Source organism: Eumetopias jubatus, unplaced genomic scaffold, assembly GCF_037043125.1.
Source record: "Eumetopias jubatus isolate StellerSeaLion01/CBP00866 unplaced genomic scaffold, mEumJub1_p1.0 scaffold_11, whole genome shotgun sequence".
Classification (NCBI taxonomy): Eukaryota; Metazoa; Chordata; class Mammalia; order Carnivora; family Otariidae; genus Eumetopias; species Eumetopias jubatus.
Window position 1 is genome coordinate 8,417,777 of NW_028274817.1, and position 22,818 is coordinate 8,440,594.

The window sequence follows — 22,818 nt, forward strand, 5'->3', positions numbered from 1 at the left end:
CTGCCTCTTCCCCGCTTGGTTCAGCAGCACGAGTGTGTGTGTGTGTGTGTGTGTGTGTGTGTGTGTGTGTGTGTGTGCGCGCGCGCGCGCGCGGGCGCGCACGCGCGGAGGGGGGCAGGTAGCTTATTATTTTTAGTTTGGGTCGTGTTGGTTTGGGGCCGGCCGAGTGGCCAAAGCGACCATAGTGGCTACCCCACCACCACCCTGCTTGCCTACCCACGGCGCGGTCGCAAGTCCCTGAGGACCAAAAGAATCCGGTGTCCTTAACATCACTGCCTCCCCGGGCAGCTGGGGCGGCGGGGAAAGTGTCCTGGTCTAGGGCGACTCGGGCTGTCGGGGCCGCTGCGCTGGCTTTGTTTTCTGCGCCCCCCTCGCAAGCACTCTAGGCGGACGTGGATCTGGGGTCAGGGCAGTGGCCCCCGAGCTGGTCGGAGATTACTGGCACCCAGCAACACAGGGAATACGCGAGAAGCCGGTGGCTAACTCTAAAAGACCTGCAAAGCCGGGCAAGTGCTGGCAGCGCGACTTTGCAAGATGCCCAAATGTTGAGCTGATTTCTGGCTTGGTGAGAGCAGCACTCTGTGGCTGGCCGGGGGGGGGGTGGAATTGGGGGGATAGGGGGGTGCCTGGACCCCCACTCTCGGCCACAGAGCCACTGGGTCACTCTGCCTGTAACAGGCGGGCCAGTGACGCCCCAGTGGCCCTCGGCCTCGTGGCCTGAGCTGGCCGTCTCTTACCCCTCAACCACCGCACGCCCGGGTCTAGAGAGGCCGATGGAAACTCCAATAGCTGCCCGTTGTGGGACGGGAGCGCGTGGAGAAATGTGTGCGCAGCGGAGCTGAAGGCCCCCGCGACATCCCGAGCGGTCCCCGCCTCTGCTGCTCGACCCACGAGGCCGCTGCTTGGGCCCGGGACCCGAGAGGGGGCTGCGCGCCGACTCCGGGCACCGGGATGCGGCAAAACATTGCGGTACGCGCCATCGTCGGCGCCCCTCCAGCCGCGTCGCCGCCGGCTCGAGGTAGCGCACAGGGGGCGGCAGTGACCGCGTCTCTCGGCGGAGCCCCCCACCCCCGCCTAGGCTGGCGGGCAGAGGTTTCTCCTGCCAGCTCCAGGGGAGCCACCTCGGCCCACCCCGCGCAGGCATCTGTCCCCCAGCAGGCCCGCTCCTTCCGCACGGGCGCGGAGCGCCTGGAACGGCACTCGGTTGGATGCCGGGTACGTGGTAAGGCTAGCTAGGTTTGTGCGGTCCTGGCCGGCTGTGGGAGCCGAGCGGCTTGCCGGGCACAGAGATCGAGAGACGGAGAGGTAGATGGGGAGACGGGCCGCTCTTGGCAGACGCGCCGCTCTCGGCAGCCCGAGAGATGGCTTTTGGTACCCAACTCATACTTCGTGGGTTTTTTTCTTATTTTCCTTTTTTCCCCAATTTTAAAATGTGCATGTTTTAGTGGTACCATGTGAATGGGAGGTTTCTTTTGCTTACATTCAGTGCCCCCTTGCCCTCTTTCTAGCTCCCTTCCAGCTCTCTTGCCTCCTCTCACCACTACTCCATGGTCTCTTGCCCTTTCGGTCCCTCTTCCTTGGCGATCGACTCCCCCTCTCCCTCGCTTGACACTCCAGCTGCCTGCGGCTTTCTCTGTTACACAGGAGATGCATTTGGGAACTTCCTAGCTTGTCCTTGTGGCTTTTTTCCCCCTTGCTATTTAAAGTACAAATTACGAGGAGGAGGGCAGCTCCTTATGCAATTTCAGATCTGCTGATGCTCCTTGTTCTTGTTTTTGTACCGAATTCAGGTTATTCGGGGTTTTTGTTTTGTTTTGTTTTGTTTCTAGTTTGGTTGATTTTTGGCTGGGGGTTAGTAACAAGAAATGACTCAACTGAACCAGAATAGCTGTGAAAACCACATCTATAGGAAGGCAAAATGATCATGTGAAATTTTGATTTTACAATGAAAGTTGGCTTGGATGATGTCATACTTAAGAATTTATGACTTCTTTTTGCACTGCCAATCAAACTATCACGGTGAATAGGGGAAATTCATGTCTATATGGCAGGCAAGGAGCTTCTCGGCAGTGTTGGCTGTATTCTGAACCAAACTACTTAAAATGCAAATCTTTCTGGGTCGTGGCTAATGGATGGTCTACCTTGAGACATGGTTGGTTTTACCACTAGCTGATTCCTCGTGGGCAAAATAAACAAAGGAGTTTCTGTGTGACACTTCTTTGTATCATTTCCCTCATCGTGTGTTCCTGGGTAATTTATTTATTTAATTAATGTTTGGTGGTAACCATATGGAAATTGCAGCGAGCTTCCCATTCAAGATGGAAAAGACTCGCATGGCGAAAATTGCAACAGTAAAATGCACAGTGCTTGTTTTTCCTTTTAGGCTTTTCCAGGGAAACATTGCATATATTTGTATATGCATGCTGTATTTAAGGAAATAGCTACAAGGGGTTAATTTGCTAAGCATTAAACTCCACTAGGTGATTCGTGATTTGTTTGTAGACAGAGACATGGGGTGGTGATATTGGGAGGGGATGTTTGGGAAGTGATGATTTTAGGACATTTACTGTACTAAATGTATCTGGTGCTGCAGATAAAACCACTCAAGGATTGTAGTGTGTGAACTCTTCCTCAGCAGTGCTAGTCTGTGCTCCAAGTGAAGGAGATAAGCATCTGAGCCAAGTGTCAGTCCTCGGACCTGGGTTCAAAATGGCATGTAAAGGAATAGAAGTGGGCCAGGGAGGCAGGAGAGCCAGTTCTTGGGGGGTGGGAAAGCTGTCTGGACATCAGCTAGGCAATTGAGGAGCAAGCAGGTTTCTCTCCTGCTTTCTGGGGCCCAGAAACAAAAGGCTCCCCCCTCCTCCTTTGGGAGATGACTGACAGGAAATTAGGTACTGTGTATTTACTTGAAATTAAAATTTGGCCATTTCCTACTCAGTTATTTTTCTAGAACCTCACTGGGTCATCTGTGTTTTTTTTAAGGCAGCCATGTACAGGAGTGAACTGGTTCGTGGCAGTGTGCTTACCTGTGGGCTGAAGCTCAGGCAGATCTCTTCCCAGGGCTCCTTCTACCTTGATCTTTTGACTGTCCCCTCTACAGCAACCCAGTCCCTCCCATTGCCACCCTCCGTTGAATCCCGGGCTCTACTATCTTCTCTGTTCAGCCTCTTATCAAGCTGAAGCCCAGAGAGCCGACTTCTACAGATTGAAATGCCTTTGTGGTGCAAACTACAAAGGCCGAGTTGATGGCCTGGGATCAGTCATTAGAGTTGCAAAAGGTCTGTGTTCAAGGGTGGAATTTGATAGCCCATGTAGAGAAAATATTTTCTGATTGTAAAGGTTTAAGCACAATCAAGCCTTTTTCTCCTGTTGTTTGTTGGGTGTTATGCATGTGTAAAATGTATAAACTACAGGTATGGAAATAAAACTGATGGCATTTCTGGTGATTATTGTTCACCTGAGTGAGAATCCTTGCAGAACACTACAAAGCTAACCATTACAGCCACGCGCTCACTACAGTATGATGTAAGCGCAAATACTTTTTCAAGTAATGATCATTGAAAAAATGTTTTCTTTTTATTTTGTAGATTATTTCTCTTTATTCAGAAGCATAAAGTTGTTTGCTGATTGCAAGAAGATGTTTCTTTGGCTCTTTCTGATTTTGTCAGCCCCGATTTCCTCGGCAAATGCAGATTCTGACACATCGGTGGAAATTTGCAACGTGTGCTCCTGCGTGTCAGTCGAGAATGTGCTCTATGTCAACTGTGAGAAAGTTTCGGTCTACAGACCAACTCAGCTGAAGCCGCCGTGGTCGAATTTTTATCACCTCAATTTCCAAAACAATTTTTTAAATATCCTCTATCCAAATACATTCTTGAATTTTTCACACGCAGTATCCCTGCAGCTGGGAAATAATAAGCTGCAGAACATTGAGGGAGGAGCCTTTCTTGGGCTCAGTGCATTAAAGCAGTTGCACTTGAACAACAATGAATTAAAGATTCTCCGAGCTGACACTTTCCTTGGCATCGAGAACTTGGAGTATCTCCAGGCTGACTACAATTTAATCAAGTATATTGAACGAGGAGCCTTCAATAAGCTCCACAAACTGAAAGTTCTCATTCTTAATGACAATCTGATTTCATTCCTTCCTGATAATATTTTCCGATTCGCATCTTTGACCCATCTGGATATACGAGGGAACAGAATCCAGAAACTCCCCTATATCGGAGTTCTGGAACACATAGGCCGTGTTGTTGAACTGCAACTGGAAGACAACCCTTGGAACTGTAGCTGTGATTTGTTGCCTTTAAAAGCTTGGCTGGAGAATATGCCATATAACATTTACATAGGAGAGGCTATCTGCGAAACTCCCAGTGACTTATATGGAAGGCTTTTAAAAGAAACCAACAAACAAGAATTATGCCCCATGGGCACGGGCAGTGATTTTGATGTACGAATCCTGCCTCCGTCTCAGCTGGAGAATGGCTTCACCACTCCCAATGGTCACACGACCCAAACATCCTTACACAGATTAGTGACCAAACCACCGAAAACCACAAATCCTTCCAAGATCTCTGGAATCGTGGCAGGCAAGTCCCTCTCCAACCGCAATCTCAGTCAGATTGTGTCTTACCAAACAAGGGTGCCTCCCCTGACACCTTGCCCGGCCCCTTGCTTTTGCAAAACACATCCTTCAGATTTGGGACTGAGTGTCAACTGCCAAGAGAAAAATATACAGTCCATGTCTGAACTGGTACCGAAACCTTTAAATGCCAAGAAGCTGCATGTCAATGGCAATAGCATCAAAGACGTGGACATCGCAGACTTTGCCGAGTTTGAAGGACTGGATTTGCTCCATTTAGGCAGCAATCAGATTACAGTTATCAAGGGAGATGTATTCCATAATCTCACTAATTTACGCAGGCTCTATCTCAATGGCAATCAGATTGAAAGACTCTATCCTGAGATATTCTCAGGCCTTCATAACCTACAGTATCTGTATTTGGAATACAATTTGATTAAGGAGATCTTAGCAGGCACCTTTGACTCGATGCCAAATTTACAGTTACTGTATTTAAACAATAATCTCTTAAAGAGCCTGCCTGTCTACATTTTTTCAGGAGCGCCCCTCGCTAGACTGAACCTGAGGAACAACAAGTTCATGTACTTACCTGTCAGCGGGGTCCTCGATCAGCTGCAGTCTCTTACACAGATTGACCTGGAGGGCAACCCTTGGGACTGCACTTGTGACTTGGTGGCGTTAAAGCTGTGGCTGGAGAAGTTGAATGACGGGATTGTTGTGAAGGAGCTGAAATGTGAGACACCTGTTCAGTTTGCCAGCATTGAACTGAAGTCCCTCAAAAATGAAATCTTATGTCCCAAACTCTTAAACAAGCCATCTGCGCCATTCACAAGCCCTGCACCTGCCATTACGTTCACCACCCCGCTGGGTCCCATTCGAAGTCCTCCCGGTGGCCCGGTGCCTCTGTCTATTTTAATCCTCAGTATCTTAGTGGTCCTCATCTTAACTGTGTTCGTTGCTTTCTGTCTTCTTGTTTTTGTGCTGCGGCGAAACAAGAAGCCCACGGTCAAGCACGAGGGCCTGGGGAATCCTGAGTGTGGCTCCATGCAGCTGCAGCTGAGGAAGCATGACCACAAGACCAATAAAAAGGACGGACTGAGCACAGAAGCTTTCATTCCACAAACCATAGAGCAGATGAGCAAGAGCCACACCTGCGGTTTGAAAGAGTCAGAAACCGGCTTCATGTTTTCAGATCCTCCAGGACAGAAAGTCGTTATGAGAAATGTTGCCGACAAGGAGAAAGATTTATTACATGTGGATAGCAGGAAGAGACTGAGCACAATTGATGAGCTGGATGAATTATTCCCGAGCAGGGATTCCAATGTGTTTATTCAGAATTTTCTGGAAAGCAAAAAGGAGTACAATAGCATAGGTGTCAGTGGCTTTGAGATCCGCTATCCAGAAAAACAACAAGACAAAAAAAACAAGAAGTCACTGATAGGCGGCAACCACAGTAAAATTGTCGTGGAGCAGCGGAAGAGCAGCGAGTATTTTGAACTGAAGGCAAAACTCCAGAGTTCCCCTGACTACCTACAGGTCCTTGAGGAGCAGACAGCTTTGAACAAGATCTAGGTCATGCAATCTCACTTCATACAGAGGACATTTATTTAATGATGAAAGTGCCTTTTGTTGACTTCTAACTTCCAAATACTATATTATCAATAGGCATAGAGGCAGGTGTTTCCGAGGCTGTCTCATTAACTGTAGCTGCAAAGATGTGTCCAGTAGAAGAGAATTTCCTTAATAGATTTTACTACATAAAACCTATACTGTGGAGTCCTGTGGGGATACTGCAAACTCTATTGCCAAAGGGATGCTTTATATACATGATACACTGAATTTAACCTCAAGAGGCAAATCTGTTTTGTACCCCAATGCAAAACCTTCGTCTCTTTGTGCTTTGTAAAGCAAACTCAAGAAAACTGGTACCAGTGTTTGTACCTCAGCTGGGTCCTTCATCTTGCACGTAGATTAAGTCGGTGGAACTGGAATAAATCCTTTTGATTTGTGGCATTGTAACAACTCTGTGTAAAGATTATCTGAAAAGTTAAAAAAAAAAGCATGCAAAGAGAGAACATTCGATAGTATTTGTAAATTGGTAAACTTTATGGCCTGCATCTTGAAACCGCTGGATTTATAATGTTAAATTGTGCAAATATTTGTTTAAAATATACCATGCATTACATAACTATAAAATAAATTTGAACACTTTAAGCATTACCTGTCTATACATAAAACCTAAAAGAAAAAAGTCAACGTGAGTTACATAGCATTTGTGGTGATCTGAAGAAATACGTGATGTTTATCAGAATTAAACAAGGCTCAAATTAAACTAACATTAGAGTTTGTTCTCAGTTACGTGAAATACCCACAATCCTTAAAGGTTGTCCAAAATTAGCAAAGTGCTTACCATGTGAGCGCACCCAAAGCTATTTTTGTAACATAATTCATATTTATGAAGTACTTTGTATACTAAATAGGAAAATATGTACTCCTTAATATGTATTTAATATGCCTGACTTGTTTTCCTGGTCACAGGGAATTTATCAATAGGTATAAATTTAGACAGAAAAAAATATACCAAACCGAAACTGAAGCTTCTGTGTACAGAAATATTCTGGACATTGTGATCAGGTATAATTTAAAAACGAAACAGACAAAAAAAAAAAACCACAAAAACACAAAAATACAAAAAAACAGTTCTGTGCTATTCTTGAGAATTTAGCATATTATCTTCAGATTTGTTACCAACTGTGCATTTTAAAATAAGTTCCTTAGTTTTATAGTATTGTGTCTGGGGCGGTTGTTACTTGCCATCAGTTGTCTTGCTTTTCAGGATTCTATGAGCTTAATTCAAGTAGTTTTCACTACAAATATTTAAAAAAAATTAATGAGTAAGGTTAATAGTTATATCTCGTATGCATCAGTATCCTGTTCTGTCATCATTCCAGCTACTATCAGATAATCCAGTAGAGCAGTGAACATCATGGTGATCTCGGCTATCAAAGCCACACTGTAAAATGCTTTCGTTGGTCTCAGATTAGTTCACAGTCCGCAACTACAAATGATATGCCACTGTGTTTGCTTGTGCTGTTAACTTCTAAGTCAAAATTGGTCAAAGGAAGGACTTGATAATGGGAGACATTTGAAGATTTTTAGGAGCTCCCAATTAGCAAAGTGACATCCTGAAACACATTACCTTCTTGGCCTGCCTGCATATGTATATTTCTTTGTGCTCCATCTCTTATAATTACTCTATTAATCAGTGAGATGACCAAGAAGGTAAACATAGACATTCTTCATGAACTTCAAGTGGCAGATGTTTTGGTGCAGCTTCCAAAATGATATGGCGGCTAAAGTTGTAACAGTAGTCCCTTTATTAAGTACTAATTTCAGGGCTTTATATGTTTGTTCCGGGATAAAAAAAAACAAATAAACAACTTGGCATTCTTAGAGGGTGTGCGAGTACGTGTGTGTGTGCCTGTGTGTGTGTATTTGGGTGTATATGCATACATAGAGATAATCTGGAGATTTTTTTTAAATAGAAAAAAATGTCTCCATATGTGTGTGCTGGTGCTCTTAAAACTTCAATGTGTAATTTTAATTTTCATGACAATGTCTGTGAAAACTTTATATGAATATTAAAAAAATACAAACAAATACTTGCTTTCTGATCTTGAAAGAAAAGACACGAAGATGTGTGCCCAACAGCGTGTTTTCATCTACAATTTCATAAGGACTTTTAATATGCCATTACCATGCTTGCATTCATCCATGGATTAAAGGGCTCCTAATGCATACTGACAGGATAAAGATGCAAAGGCTTCAAAGAAAGTGTTTCAGTTTATCCTGTCAATAAAGTATGGATTGAGGAATCTTAAGTAGACACTTATGGGAGGAACCAGAAAGCTCTATCCATGATCTGGGGATAATAGGTCCTTGGGATGATGCCTTTATTCAGTGTGGTGATGCTTTGAAGATGTTTCAAGGTTTCTGCAGTTGTCAATGGCAAGAGTCCCTGCCACCATCTCAAAGCTTGCTGTAGCATATTGGCTGTCTCATACTCTTCTGCTGAAAGGTATAAATGTTCAACATTTTTTAAAAAGTAATTTCAATGCGTGGGGTTATCTGGAGGTTTTAACTGTAAGTGAATGACAGTAACAAATCCTTGGTTAAGGCCAATCCATTTTCCTTAACTGAAGTCATTGTGCCTACATTAAACAGTGTATACTGTTTTGCACCTATCTCTCATTAGTTCTACTTGTACATTTTATGATAATGTAGTTAGGCCTAAGTTTTGAGTTGAGTACAAGAGCAGTTAGGATACTGTACATTTTGTTGGCTTCAACTATAACCTTGATGTTAGTTTAACCCCTTGAGGAATGATCTATATGTCAGTGCATCATCTTTGGTAGAATTTGATTCAAATCTAGAAAATCCAAGAAGAGCTCACTTCTAACGTGGCCTGACACATCATGGGCTTCTTGGCATTGTATCATGTGCTTGGACTCTGTTAGAATGGTTGCAAAGAAGATTAGATCGTATGAAATTAGTGAAGGGGTTGAGATAATATATTATGTCCATGTAATATAAATCAAGTTTTAAATTATTTTTCTATGAAATCAATAAAAAATGATTCAATTCTTTAAAAGTAAATCTGTGTAATTTTATGAGAAAGCAGCTATTAAAATACAGTGATTCAAGTCTATAAGGCCATTTATATTCTATATTTAGTTTTCCATTCTGAAAAATAAACTGAATAAATATATTAATTAGAAAATCATTTAAGACCAGCTTTCTGTTGTTGCTTTTTTAAAGCATTTTTGTTTCTTTAAGCCATAAGGATGCATAAATTATACAGGGCATGGCCTCATGAGTAACGTCAGCAGGTTTTGCAGAAATAACAAAACACATCTAGAAATGTATGGCAGTAATAGTAATCTATAAAATCTTTTGCATGATTTGTACATTGACACTGTATGAAATGAGCACAGTGAGTTTTTTTTGTTGTTGCTGTTATTGTTGTCGCATCCAAAGAGCTGGGGAGAAAATATATTAAGAATGTATTTATAATCACTATTTCGAAATAAAGTAAAGAAAACACATTGTATTGTTTTTACCCTGATTTAATTATTAGTATTTTAGGTTAGCTTATAAGATAAAAATCCAGTCATGCTATGAAAGCTAATGTACATCATGGAAAGAAACTGTTTTAATGACTTTTGTTTGCTTTTAATAACATCAAGCTATCAGAGAGAATTTATTAAATGCCATTTTTATGAAAGTATTAATAAAATTGTTTGCTACAATGGTATTTCTGAAGCCACAGTTTGTTAAATATATTTATCTTTCCATTATCTTTCCGAAAAAATAAAGTAGTAACCAAATTGATCTTTTCACCTAGATTTGAGGATAAGATACAGAGCTTTAGAATACTGTTTGTATTAAACGTAATTGCTAAATCTCTGTTAAGAGATGCTTTCTTTTCAGACATCTTTGCAATCTGTGTTCCTTTCCACTGGCAGCCCATTCCCATTAATCAGTTGGGATCTGACATAACTGCAGATAAGCAAATATTAATATTCAATCTTTATCTATTTAAATGCTTCTGCACATTTCCTTATGGGAAGAGATGTAAAGAGAGAGGGAAACAGAGAGAGAATACAAATGAAGAGTTTTGTGGTCTTAGGTCTATACCTAGTTATGCTGAAGAAGTGAACAGTGCTTTTGGACTAAATGTTTTACGTAGCACAGGATCTATATCCCGTGATTGTATGACTCATTTTAGTTCTTCGTGAGTACTGAGCAGAGGGCTTTGGGCCTCGGCTACCCAGTTATGTAGACAAGTGGTATCAGATGAAGTTTTGGCTTCATTTCCAGTGCTCATTCTATTAGTCACTATGGTCAGATGGGCGGAACTAAAATATCCTGTTTGTGGCTTCACTTACAGGGAATAACTGGCAACAAATATCAAGTTCACCTGATAATTGTTAACCCTCAATTTTGTATTTGCTGGTTATCTGTCCTTTGTTAAATTAAAATCAAACAGGAGGTTAAATGAATTTTCAATAATGTATTTGGACAAAATTGCCCTTAATCTAATTTTGAATTTTGTTTTGTGTTAGTTTCCACTGGTTGATAAGATTGCATTTCAGAAGGGGAAATCCAGGAAGCCAAACTGTGTTGTCTATCTTCTATGAAAGAGTAGGGCTTCTTAAATTTTGTAAAGATTACATTTAGCCTGTTGTTCCTAAGTCTACAGGGGGAAAATGAAATGGGGCTGTGAGACAACTGCTTAAATACCTTGAGCCAAATAAATGCTGTTGAGAATAAAAAGATTCGGATTTTTCATTAAATCCTAATAATTACCAGATCCATGGACTACAGTCCCCAGAACCAGGAAAGAATTACTCAGCCCTCCACCTTAGTTTGCTTTTGTAGACCCTGGCTAGATAGAAAGTCTAGTGATTTCATTAATATGTCAGAAATGAGAAATTACTTGTTTAACTTAAAAAGCTCATGAATAAGGTCTTCAGAGAAATTATAAGACTATGTAATGAAAAAATATAAAACATCACTTTCAAATTAGCTATAGGAAGGAAATAGTCTTCTAAAGTTTCTGAACAACACATTTCTCTTAGTTGGCACCGTACAGATACTAGATCATGTCCTGTGTTGCTGGTTACCAACCTGAGGAAGCCATGTTGTGCAATGGATACTGCTCATGGAAGTCTTTGAAAATCATAGTAAGCTCAGTTCTCCCGACTACGAATTGCAATGTATATTTTCATTATTGTTTCATGTAAACTGAACCATTGTGGTAAAATTCTGGAGTTGATATTCAGTAATTTTAATGCTGTTTTCACTAATAAAAGTCTTTTCTTATAGGTCATATTTGTAGCCATTTAGTGTGTTTATTAGTGTGAAATTAGTAAAACTCAACATCAAGAAGAAATGCAAATAATTTGGGTTTGGGCCGACGTAATTGTTTTTAATAGGCCAGGTCTAAAAGAGAAACCAAACAAAACGGAACAAGAGGAGGCCAGGTCCACCTACCTGCCTCCCCCCGACACACACGTACACACAAATAGTGAATTATGCACAAAGGGAATTACTTCGTTGATATAAACAAAATGTTTCTGCCTTGACTACCTAGATTTTCCAAATCAAAGTAGGTATTGGGGCCCCAGTGATAAATGTCCCGCTTTTTTCTTCACTTTAAATGGAAACCTGACCACCATATTCAAACATACTAGAAATTTGGCCCAGTTACCTCTCAGGACTTCCTTGGATTTCAGTAATGTCCACTGTCTTGATATTTGGTTTTGATTTTCCTTATTAACTTTATCATCATTATCATCCTTCCATCTGTAAGCATATTTAAGGCACAGTGCAGTATGGAACTCCCAGGTGGCCAACCAAGGTACAAATCAATGCTGCAGCTACCTTTCACAACTATTATTCAGAAAACCATGTAGCGACATCTAGATCCAAAAAAATGAAGCCCAGGGAAGGATTTGATTAGACATTATTAGAACATAGAGGTTAAAAAGAAGAAGAAGATCAAGTAGGTTGCAAATTACTGATCAAAGAATTCTGTACCTAGGAGCAGGGAGGGCAAGAGAGTATTCAGAGGGGGAAAAATGTTTATTTATCAAAAGAACTCAGAATCTGATTCCTAAACAAGAATCATGGCAACATAGGTCAAATCATAGACTTGTTTCTCCTTATTCTCTCTCTCCACTTATTTCTTGTAAATAGACATGAAACCTGGGATGTAGCAACACAACGCTAGTAATTCATATGTTTTCAAGGAATTCACTGGTCAATTAAAACAACAGGTTACGTTTTTAGCTCCCGTGGAATCGTTTCCGGGATGACTGACATCACGAACTGACTGTCAGGGCCTCCTGGTAGAGCTCTAGCTGTAAAAAAAAAAAAAAAAAGGCAGTACTGGTGCTTAATAAGAATAGGAAGTGAAATATGCATAGTACATATAATGAATTTTGATAGGGAGCAAAAGAAATCGATACAAACATTTGGGTTCCTAATCCCATGGTAAAAAGCTGCTAAACCTTTTGGTTTGTTTTCAGAAATTGTATTTCAATACAAATTACCAAGTGCACATTTCAAAAGCCATTTCCTGCGAGAACCCCCAGGAAGCCATGTCTTTGCCATGGGTCTCCTTGTTCCATTAGCAGGATGTGTCACATTTGCCAAGTCCTCCCTGCTGGAAATTCTTCTCTTCTGCTGCTATGAACAGCCAACATCATCTATGGCACAGGCTAGCTCAGGGAGATTTTTTTTTTTTCACTGCTGTTTGGTCGTTAGTGACGGGACACATGAAATAATCTAGGCTTCTATGTCCAAACATATTTGCCATTGTAGTATTACCGCATCTAGAGAGCATTTCGATTAAATGTGTTTTCCACATTGCCATTTTTGTTTTTTATTTACCAGTTATCTTCCAGGCCACAACAGCTACTAGTTGTTTTATGCCTAGCTCTCCTTCAAAGTGGAAAGTAATTCCATCCTGGAAACTCACAGTTTATTTATAGAAAGAATCATCACACTTCTATCTGCTCATTTCCTTCTATAACTTCCAGAAATATAGAAAATTTAGTACAGTAAGTGATTGATTTAAAAGGAAGTCCTGCTGACACAAAAATAATTAAAAGATGACATTGTGAGTTATCGGGGTGGGGGGGGAGCCAACTTTAGGAAGATATTTCTTGTGTCTTAGATCTCTTTGCAGTGGAATCGAAGGGCAGCGCCTTAACTCCTGAGCTGGACTCTGAGAAATCAGCTTGCACTCAGGAGCCCCTGCAATAACTAAAGTTTATTATTGCTGACATGTGGGCAGGTTTGCCGTGTGTTGCCATAAACATGGCTGTTATTTTCTCCTTGCACTATTTCAGAAAATAGTCATTTGCTCAGATTTGGCACAGCTGCTGAAATGCTGCTGTATCAATTCTCACCGTGAAAATTCACAAAGCATTTTTTTTTTTTTTACTGTATGTAACTAAGCAGTCACACAGAAATGTGTATTGGAAACTGGATAAAACCATTAGGATTAAGAAGGGAACTAGCCTGTCCTTAGGAAAAGAGGGCTTTTCAGAGAACCAAAACACAGGCATTTTATTACGCTTACATCAAGGTAGATCACCTTCCTTTGAACATGTCGGCTTTTTTGTAGGCTTCGATATGTGCGTTAGGAGGGAAGTAGGACTCAGTTCCGGAACAGCATTTCCATTCTCTGCACAGTCATCCTGGTTGCTTAGATGCGGCTGCAGTGTAGAATGTGTGAGCACTAACTGGGTTATTTAATCTCAAACGCGTATCTGATTTCAGCTGCTCATTTGACTATAAACATATTGAAGAAGGCCAGTTGGACCTAACAAAGTGGTCTTACGATAGAACTAAATGGTCTTTATTCCATCTTAAAGGTTATCGGAACAGGGGTAAACCAAGAGCCTGTTGGTAAATAGTCACCTCCAACGTTTAAGAACCATCACAGGAAGATGGGAGTATATATACTCCTTGAATTTGCAAATCAGATCATTTCATCCCTATTCCTTTTCTTTTGGAAGAGCAACTAGGGCTAGAGAGGGAAGGTGACTTGCCCTAAGCCAAGTAACATATTAAGACCAATCTGGTCTACAACCTGTTTCTCCTGACTCACAGAATAATGCTATTTCCATTACACTGTTCTATTTGGAAGTTCCAAAGAGGAGAATGAGGATCTGTGGGTGAGGCTGCAGGGAGACATTCCAATGTAGCATAAGGACATTTTCCATAAGGTTTTCTAGCAGCCCATAACTGGAATGAGCTCGATTTCAAAATACAGAGTTCTTTATCTGTACAAGTATCCAAAGTGAGAATGGTTTTGACAAGGAGGATAGATGTTATTCAAGAAAATGTATTTGAATGCAAGCGTGGACTAGTTGTTCTTGGAGGACACTTCTAAGATTCCAGGATTCTCTGGTTTATACAATAAAGTCATTGATCAAGCAAGTCAAAACTTTCAAATACCTATTTTTGTCCCAAACATTCAAATCCTCAATCTATAATAGCTTAATTACTAATAGATGATACCCACTGGATATTAGAATAACAAATCAATAACCCCAAATACCAATTAGACATGAAGCATCATTTTGGAAGAGACATAAGTTTCCTTCTAATTTTTAGTTTTTTCATTTTGTGTCAGCATTCCAAAAAGAATAGTCTCTGATGTTTAATTTTCTCACAAAGGAAAAAACAACCTCTTTGTACATTGCACTGAAGATGGCACTCTAGTAACAACCTCACGCTAGCAACAATAAGATGTGCTTATATTTATTATTTCAGTCCTACATTTTCAATTTTGAGGTTATTTCTTGAGCTTGGCAAATGGAACACAAAGGTTAGTTTATTGTTATATCATCTTCTCTAATTAGAGTTGGGTCTCTTTCTTTATTATTTACCCTCAATCAGATAAAGTTGAAAATTATTCCAAAGAATTTTAATTCAGGTTATAGCTCAACAGACTATATTAAGAATAGCAACCACAAATTATCTGAATTACAAAAAAAAATACTCTCAGAAATACTTATTTGAATTTCACTCCATAGAGACAAAGTTTTCTTAAAAAAAAAAAGGAAAAGAAGGGAAAAAAATAAAACCTTCAAACCTCGAGGGTTTTTGGTTGTCTATGGTGTGCTGTTTGTTTTTAAAGATTCTGGATACATCCGCAATCACTCTGAAATGCAATTGTGAGTGTGTCTTCATTCAGTGCTATTAACTAGGGCCCCCTTCAAAGTAGCTGCTGTGCATTTGCTGACCCCTTTATTCACAAAGAGTATTCCTTCAGGTACTAGTTAACAATTCATTCAGAATTAGCAGTTTTACACTTTGGAATCATACTTCACTTCTAAACAGTCATGGTGTTAAATGTATAAATAACCTCTGCCTAATTAATGTCTAAGTAGAAAAGAATAGAAAGGAATAAAAATATTTCGTTTGATTTGTTGCTGACACGTTACAAAGCACATTGACCCTCTGGCCTCTCCTCTTTCTTCCTGTCCATCACCCTGCCTGCTGCCTGGGCAGCCCCATAGCTCCTTGTTCAAACATCCTCTTCTGTGACGGTGACCAAGTGCTCCTCACTCCCATTAAAACTCCAGTTCTGTTTGAGGTTTTTCTTTCTACCTGATTCACTTTCTTTTTTTTTTTTTTTAATATTTTATTTATTTATTTATTCATGAGAGCCAGAGAGAGAGAGAGAGAGAGAGAGGCAGAGGGAGAAGCAGGCTCCCAAGGAGCAGGGAGCCCGATGCGGGACTCGATCCCAGGACCCTGGGATCATGACCTGAGCCGAAGGCAGACGCTTAACCATCTGAGCCACCCAGGCGCCCCCTGATTCACTTTCAAATACCAAATTCACATTGCAGCTAATTCACATGTACATGTGTATGTTAATACTCTCAGGGGTATTTTAAGAGAGGATATGGAGGAAGAGAGGAGGAGATCATGTTGATAGGACAAATGGTGGCATTTCAGGCCTATGACCAACAGTGGACTGAGGCCTCTGTATCCTTCAGTGTATCACGTGTAAAGCTCGTGTAGCTCAGATCGATTGAAACTGGTGGACTGACTTAAACCTACTCTCCTAAAGACCCATGTATGTCCCCAAAGTGGCTTTCATTCATTTGACCTTGTTCATATTGGAGTGGGGAGACGGGGGGATCAGTTAGTCGAGGCTGTCCTGTGGAAAGGACATTTAAATTAAAGACCTAAAGGGTGAGTTCAAATTAATTAGTTGTTGAAGAGTGGGGTTGGGGCAGAGCATTTGAAACTGAGGGAGCAACATGGGCCAAGACCCGGTGTGGGAATTATCTCATTATGTGGTGCCGGTGAGGTAGGCAGAGACTAGACCAGGGGTTGGCTGACTTATTGGGCAGAGGGCCAGATAGCAGATACTAAAGGCTTTGTGGGCCACGTGGTCTTTGCTATAACAAGTCAACTCTGCAGTTGTAGCACAGAAGTAGCTGTAGATAATAAGTAAACAAACCAAACGGGTGGGGCTGTGTCTCAGTGAAATTTCACTGAGGAAACAGGTGGTGTGGGTGGATTGGCTCACAAGCCACGGGTGCCAACCCTCAGGGTAAATTATGAAAGGCCTGGGAGGAGTCTATCAGGTGCTTTGGGAAGTAAATGGAGGTTTATAAAGCACTGAGGTGACATGATTAGGTTTACCTAGGACAGACTACCACTGGTTGCTTTATTGAGGCTGAACTATTGTGAATGAAGACTCTGCGGGCCTTGCCCGTAGACTGGATATGTGAGTCAAGGGTGACAGGGGAGCCAAGAAAAATTCTCAGAGTCCTCTGCCCTGAGCAACTGGGTTGAAGAAAATGTCACTCACTGAGATCGGGACCTCTAGGGGAGTTGGAAATGGCTGGAAGCCTTCAAGTTGTCTGATAGGTGGGTGCCTTTGTCCAGAACAGGAGCTCTGAGGAGCAGCTAAGGACAAACACAGAACTGACACTGAAGGTCACAGAAGGAGGTTACAGAATGAAAACACAAGGCCCTCCAATGATTGCAGCTGGTTCGAGCTTCGGTTTTCAGTGCATCAACAGTATCGAAAGCACCTGAGGTGCTTGTTAAACTTCAGACCCTCAGACCCCTTCTGAACCAGAATACCTGTGGGCAGAGCCCAATAATGTACATTTTAAGCTTTCCAGGCTATTCTTCTTTACCTTAAATTGTGAGAATCTCTGCTGTTGAAGTAACTTGGAAGAGAAAGCACCTGCAGGAGAAAGAAATTGGGACCAGACAGCTAGAGGGAAAACCAGGAGGCTCTGGGGGCCTGGGAGCAAAGAGAAGAACGTTTCAAGAAGGAAGGGGTGACTGACCATGTCCAGTGTTGCTGAGAGACATCGGTGCTATCCCACCAGTATTGTCTGGTACCGGTCCCACTCGGACTGCATCCAAGACAGATGTCAGAACAGCTGTGGGACTCCATGCCCTAACAGAACACAGAATCCACAGATGGAGATGGTCTGAGAAATGAGACAAGAATCAGGACCAGAAGACTGGGTGAAGTGGTAGCAAAAGATCAGTGCAGAGAAGACTTCAGGATTCCAGAGGAAAGGTGTATGGAAACCACAAGGCCAGCAGCCAGGTCCCATTCAGGGCAGGAGGTCAAAGTGCGTACCTAGAGTCAGCCCCAGAGGGGATCAGGGGTGGGCTGTCATGGAAGGTCGTGGAGGGTCACCAAACCCCAGCATTTCTGAGAGACTTTATGCCCAGTGGTGCTGCCCACCAAGGATGAGGAACAAATAGGGGAATCTTAGCCCTTCAGCTATTTGCTGTGGGCTTTGACCTGGAGCAAATTGGGGCAGGAAAACTCCACCCGAACCCCCGCACCAGGGCAGCATTTCCTCAGTAGAGTGTATTCTTTACATTCAAGTTAATGCACTTCCACTGAGTCCCTACTCTGTGTCTTCCCTGGGTTGTGCCGGAAGGGTGTGGAATAGGGGGACCACGTCCCAGCCCCCACTGGGACCACAGCCCTAGTAGAGGAGGCAGATGTGAAAATGACGAGAACCCCACATCCTCGCTGCTGTAATATAAAGACAACATGCTGTGCATGAACAGGTGTTCAACCATGAGGAGCAAAGAAGGTATCATTTGACCTTGCCTTTGGACGATGGATTGGATTTTGATAGATGGAGAGGGAAGTCCCAGCTGAGAGCACAGTTTGTGTAAAGGCAGAGAGGGACAGGAGAGCCTGATGTTCTCAAGGTACTGGATGGTTCCTGAGGGCTATCTCTAACTGCTGACCTGCCACCCTTGCTCATACCACTTCCCCATACCTACTTCTTTCTAGCTTTGTTTACTCTTTGCCTTCTCTCTCTTGCAAAGGCTCCCCTCTCTTTATTGCAGTTACTCCTTTTCCCCCCACATGCCATAATTATTTCCCCCCAATTCTCCAATAAATGAACATAAGAATGAGCAAATACTACATGCCAGGTGCTGAGGCATCTGCTTGGAAAGACAAGGGAGAACAAGACCTCCTCCTTCCCCCAAAGATCTTGCAGCTCGGTTCATTCCAGCAACGTTTCCCTTAACACAGAAGTTTGGCGTTGTTTGGGCAAAGATCTCGGTTTGTAGTGATACCACAGAATTAGACTCTGCCATGCACTGGCCTGTATGTCCGGCTGTTTATCTCCAATCTGAATTAGAAAGGACTGAAGTTAAGGTGTTTTCTCAATCAAGTACAAGAGTTTGTACTTCCTTCTAGCTCAGCAAAACCCTTGAGGAAGTTTGGGGTTATTGTTTTTGAAACCTTGAAAGCTGGGCAGGCAGTTGCATTACTCCTACTTCTATTGGTGGGTGTACGCTGCTGAGCTCAAACGAAGCTTTTGTTGCCGGGACTTGTGTTGTTGTAATTCTTTTCAGGCATCTCAGGGATGAAAGAATTGAATACTGCAGATTAAAAAAAAAACAAAAAAAAACAGCTTGCAACTATTCCATTCCAGACAAAGTCTCTGCACCCTCCTAGCAATTTCCACATGAGGTCTTTATGTTTTCCAGTTTGCCCTCACCGCTGCTTTCAGGCGATAGAGAGGGTGTCATTTCATTTTTCTCTTTGCCTCCCTTTCCTGTTTTTCCTCTTTCTCTCTAAGGAAGAGTCCATTTTCATTTTCTTTTGTGTGTGCGTCTGCTCTGCATTTGAGGAAAGAGGGTCTTGGTGAGCTGTCACCTTTCTGTGAACAGAGCTCATACTTGGAGTGTGCCTCTGTTGTTCATCTTAGAAATAAAACAACAGGCTGGGTGGTCTAGTCAGTTGCACTTGGCTCTCAATAATTAGAACCCTGTGGATGAAATATTAACAGAGTGAAGAGAAGGAGCCTATTCTCTAACTTGAAACTGAGTTTCCATTTCGGCCTCCATGGTACCAAAATAAAACTGGAAGAAAAAAAAAAAAGCCCCAAACCATTCTTATTAAGGAAAACTCACTATCTACCCCACCCTTCTTCCCATGGTGCTTCTGTTCATAGGGGTGGTTGATTGTGTCCCCTGGGAAGTGGATTTGGGGAGAAGTCTCTACAGATGATTCCTTACTCCACGGGGATACAGCAAAGAAAGGCAGGAACCCCAGTCTTGAACACAAGAGGAGGATCTCAGACTATAATGACAAAGGGGGGAGGAGGCTCTGGATAAATTTGTTGAATCTCCATGGTTTCATTCTTCTGAAGGTCTAAGTTTGATCTCATCATGTGTCATGTTATGGTCAGCCAGGCCTGTCCTCCCTTCTTAACTTCCTTGGGGATGTACATTTGCCTGCCACTAATGGCAAGAATCGAGATTATTTTATAGCCATGATGATAGCCTCCGTAGCAGCCCAGGATAGGGCTGCAAACTTTTCGGAGCAGGTAGAAAGATGAAACCTAATAGCATTTTCCAGCCTTAAACATCATTACCCACTTGCACAGCAAAAATAGAGACATTTTACAGGGCACTGAATTTGGTTTTTCCTCACAGGGGAAAGGTCAGAAAAGAGGAGCAAAATTAATTTGGAAAGAGACTGACTATAAATGAATTGAATTAAACAGAGTCAAAGGACTCATCATCCTGGAAAAGTTGAATAAAAATTTTAAAAGAGGACTTTTCCTGTGTTATGTTTTCATTCACAAAATGGCACTGGACTTTTTGTCATCTCACTTTCCCCACTTCTGCCCTCAACTTCCCATATAAATACACTCAACAACACTTCAGGCTTTTCTTTGTGACCTAATATGTTCAGACACCATTGCTTGTTTGTTTCAGTTTTCTTTTAGGTTTCACTGTTGAACACATGCAGTCTGGCTCCAATCATCTGCCCAACAGAGATCTCCCCAAATGTGGGCCTAGAAGACAATGACAGAACACTCAAAAGGTCAAGTGTGGCTAATGCTTTTCTCCATCTGGTGATGTATCTGTTTTTGTTTTTGTTTTTCCTTCTTGCTGTCTCTCCATAGGAGTGCTGCTAAAAACAAGTGATTAAGTGTATTAAACTGTCCAACTCAAGGGAATCCCAGCATATCAAAGAGGCTAATAACTTCTTGGCAAGTTCCCATGTGTGAGCAAAATAAACAATTTTATCAGCACTGGTGGTTCAAGGTGGAAAAAAATATCAGCAACTTTAGAAAAGTCTGGTCTATTGGGATACTCTGCAAAGCATATATAGCTCTGGCACCAAGGATTCTAGAAACTCAGTGACACTGCTCTGTCTAACTGTCTGTCTTTATGCCAGTACCATACTGTTTTAATTGTTGTAGCTTTGGAATATATTTTGAAGAAGGAATTGTGATGCTTCCAGCTTTGTTCTCCTTTCTCAAGATTGTTTTGGCATTTGGAGTGCTTTGTGGTGCTATATGAATTTTAGGATTGGTTTTTCTATTTCTGTAGAAAATGCCACTGAGATTTTGACAGGGATTGCATTAAATTCATAGATTGCTCTGAATAGCATGGGCAGTTTTAAAATATTAATTCTCCCGATCAATGAACACAAGATATCTTTCCATTTCTTTGTGTCTTTTTAAATTTTTCATCAGTGTTTTGTCATTTTCATCATACAAGTCTTTTTATCTTCTTCTTCTTCTTTTTTATTTAAGTCTTTTTATCTTCTTGGCTAAGTTTACTCCTAAGTGTTTTATTCTTTTTGATGCTATTATAGATGGGATTGTTTTCCTAATTTCCTTTTCAAATAGTTCATCATTAATATATAGAAATGCGGATTTTTGTGTGTTGATTTTGTATCCTGCAAACACTGAATTTGTTGATTAGTTCTAACATTTTTTGGTGGAGTCTTAAGGGTTTTCTATATATAAGATCATATAATCTGCAAACAGAGACAATTTTCCTTCTTCCTTTCCTATTTGGATGCCTTTTATTTTTTTTTAGTTGTTCTGGCTAGGACGTCCAGTACTATGTAGAATGGAAGTGGCCATAGTACAAGAGGGCATACTTTCCTTGTTCCTGAGCTTAGTGGAGAAATTTCAGCTTTTCACTATTGGATATGATACTAGCTGTGGACCTGTCATATATGGTTTTATTATGTTGAAGTGATTTCCTTCTATTCCTACTTTACTGAGAGTTTTTATCATGGAAGTTTGTTAAATTTAATTGAGTGCTTTTTCCAGTCTATTGAGATGATCATGTGATTTTTTATCCTTCATTCTTTTAATGTGGTTTATCACATTAATTGATTCTCATATTTTGAGCCATCTTTGCATCCTTGGAATAAATTCCACTTGGTCATGGTGTATATGATCCTTTTAACATGCTGTTGAATTCAGTTTGCTAGTATTAACAAAGGAGTTTTTATTAAAGATTTTTATTTATTTATTTGACAGAGAGAGAGATAGTGAGAGCAGGAACACAAGCAGGGGGAGTGGGAGAGGGAGAAGCAGGCTTCCTGCCGAGGGGGAGCCTGACGCAGGGCTCAATCCCAGGACCCTGGGATCATGACCTGAGCCGAAGGCAGTCACTTAACTGACTGAGCCACCCAGACGCCCCAACAAAGGAATTTTATTATATTTTTTATTTTTTTTAAAGATTTTATTTATTTATTTGTCAGAGAGAGAGACAAAGCACAAGCAGGGAGAGCGGCGGGCAGAGGGAGAAGCAGGCTCCCTGCTGAGCAGGGACCCCCCCCCCGATGTGGGACTCGATCCCAGGACCCTGGGATCATGACCTGAGCCGAAGGCAGCCGCTTAACCAACTGAGCCACCCAGGCATCTGCCAACAAAGGAATTTTAAAGAAAGTGTTTAATTTAAAAAATATACAATGTTTATAAAAATTAAAGATTAAGAATGAGGGATGCCTGGATGGCTCAATCAGTTGAGCATCCAACTCTTGGTTTCAGCTCAGGTCATCATCTCAGGGTCATGGGATCCAGCCCCGTGTCATCTGGTTCAGCAGTCAGCAAGGAATCTGCTGGAGAGTCTCTCTCTCCCTCTCCCTTTGCCCCTCCCCCCACTCAAGCATGCACATGCATTCTCTCTCTCTTTCTCTCTCAAATAAATAATAAATCGTTTTTTTAAAGATTTTATTTATTTATTTGAGAGAGAGAGAGAGTGAGAGATAGAGAGCATGAGAGGGAAGAGGGTCAGAGGGAGGGAGCCCGATGTGGGACTCGATCCCGGGACCTCAGGATCATGACCTGAGCCGAAGGCAGTTGCTTAACCAACTGGGCCACCCAGGC

General features: G+C 41.8%; 1 protein-coding gene across 1 annotated transcript; it reads left to right on the plus strand.

The window, feature by feature from the left end:
• Positions 1-218: 218 nt before the first annotated feature.
• Positions 219-6,154, plus strand: SLITRK4 (SLIT and NTRK like family member 4). The gene is made up of 3 exons (XM_088028913.1): positions 219-475; positions 766-1,222; positions 3,588-6,154. The coding sequence occupies exons 2-3, from the start codon at positions 952-954 to the stop codon at positions 6,152-6,154; spliced, it is 2,838 nt and encodes a 945-aa protein (XP_087885039.1). The 5' UTR covers positions 219-475; positions 766-951.
• Positions 6,155-22,818: the final 16,664 nt, after the last annotated feature.

Bases quoted from the DNA above. Each gene is read 5' to 3' on its own strand.
- SLITRK4 (XM_088028913.1), top strand. From the start codon at position 952: ATGCGGCAAAACATTGCGGTACGCGCCATCGTCGGCGCCCCTCCAGCC. The intron at 1,223-3,587 runs GTAAGGCTAGCT...TTTATTTTGTAG, and splicing joins GGTTGGATGCCGGGTACGTG to ATTATTTCTCTTTATTCAGA.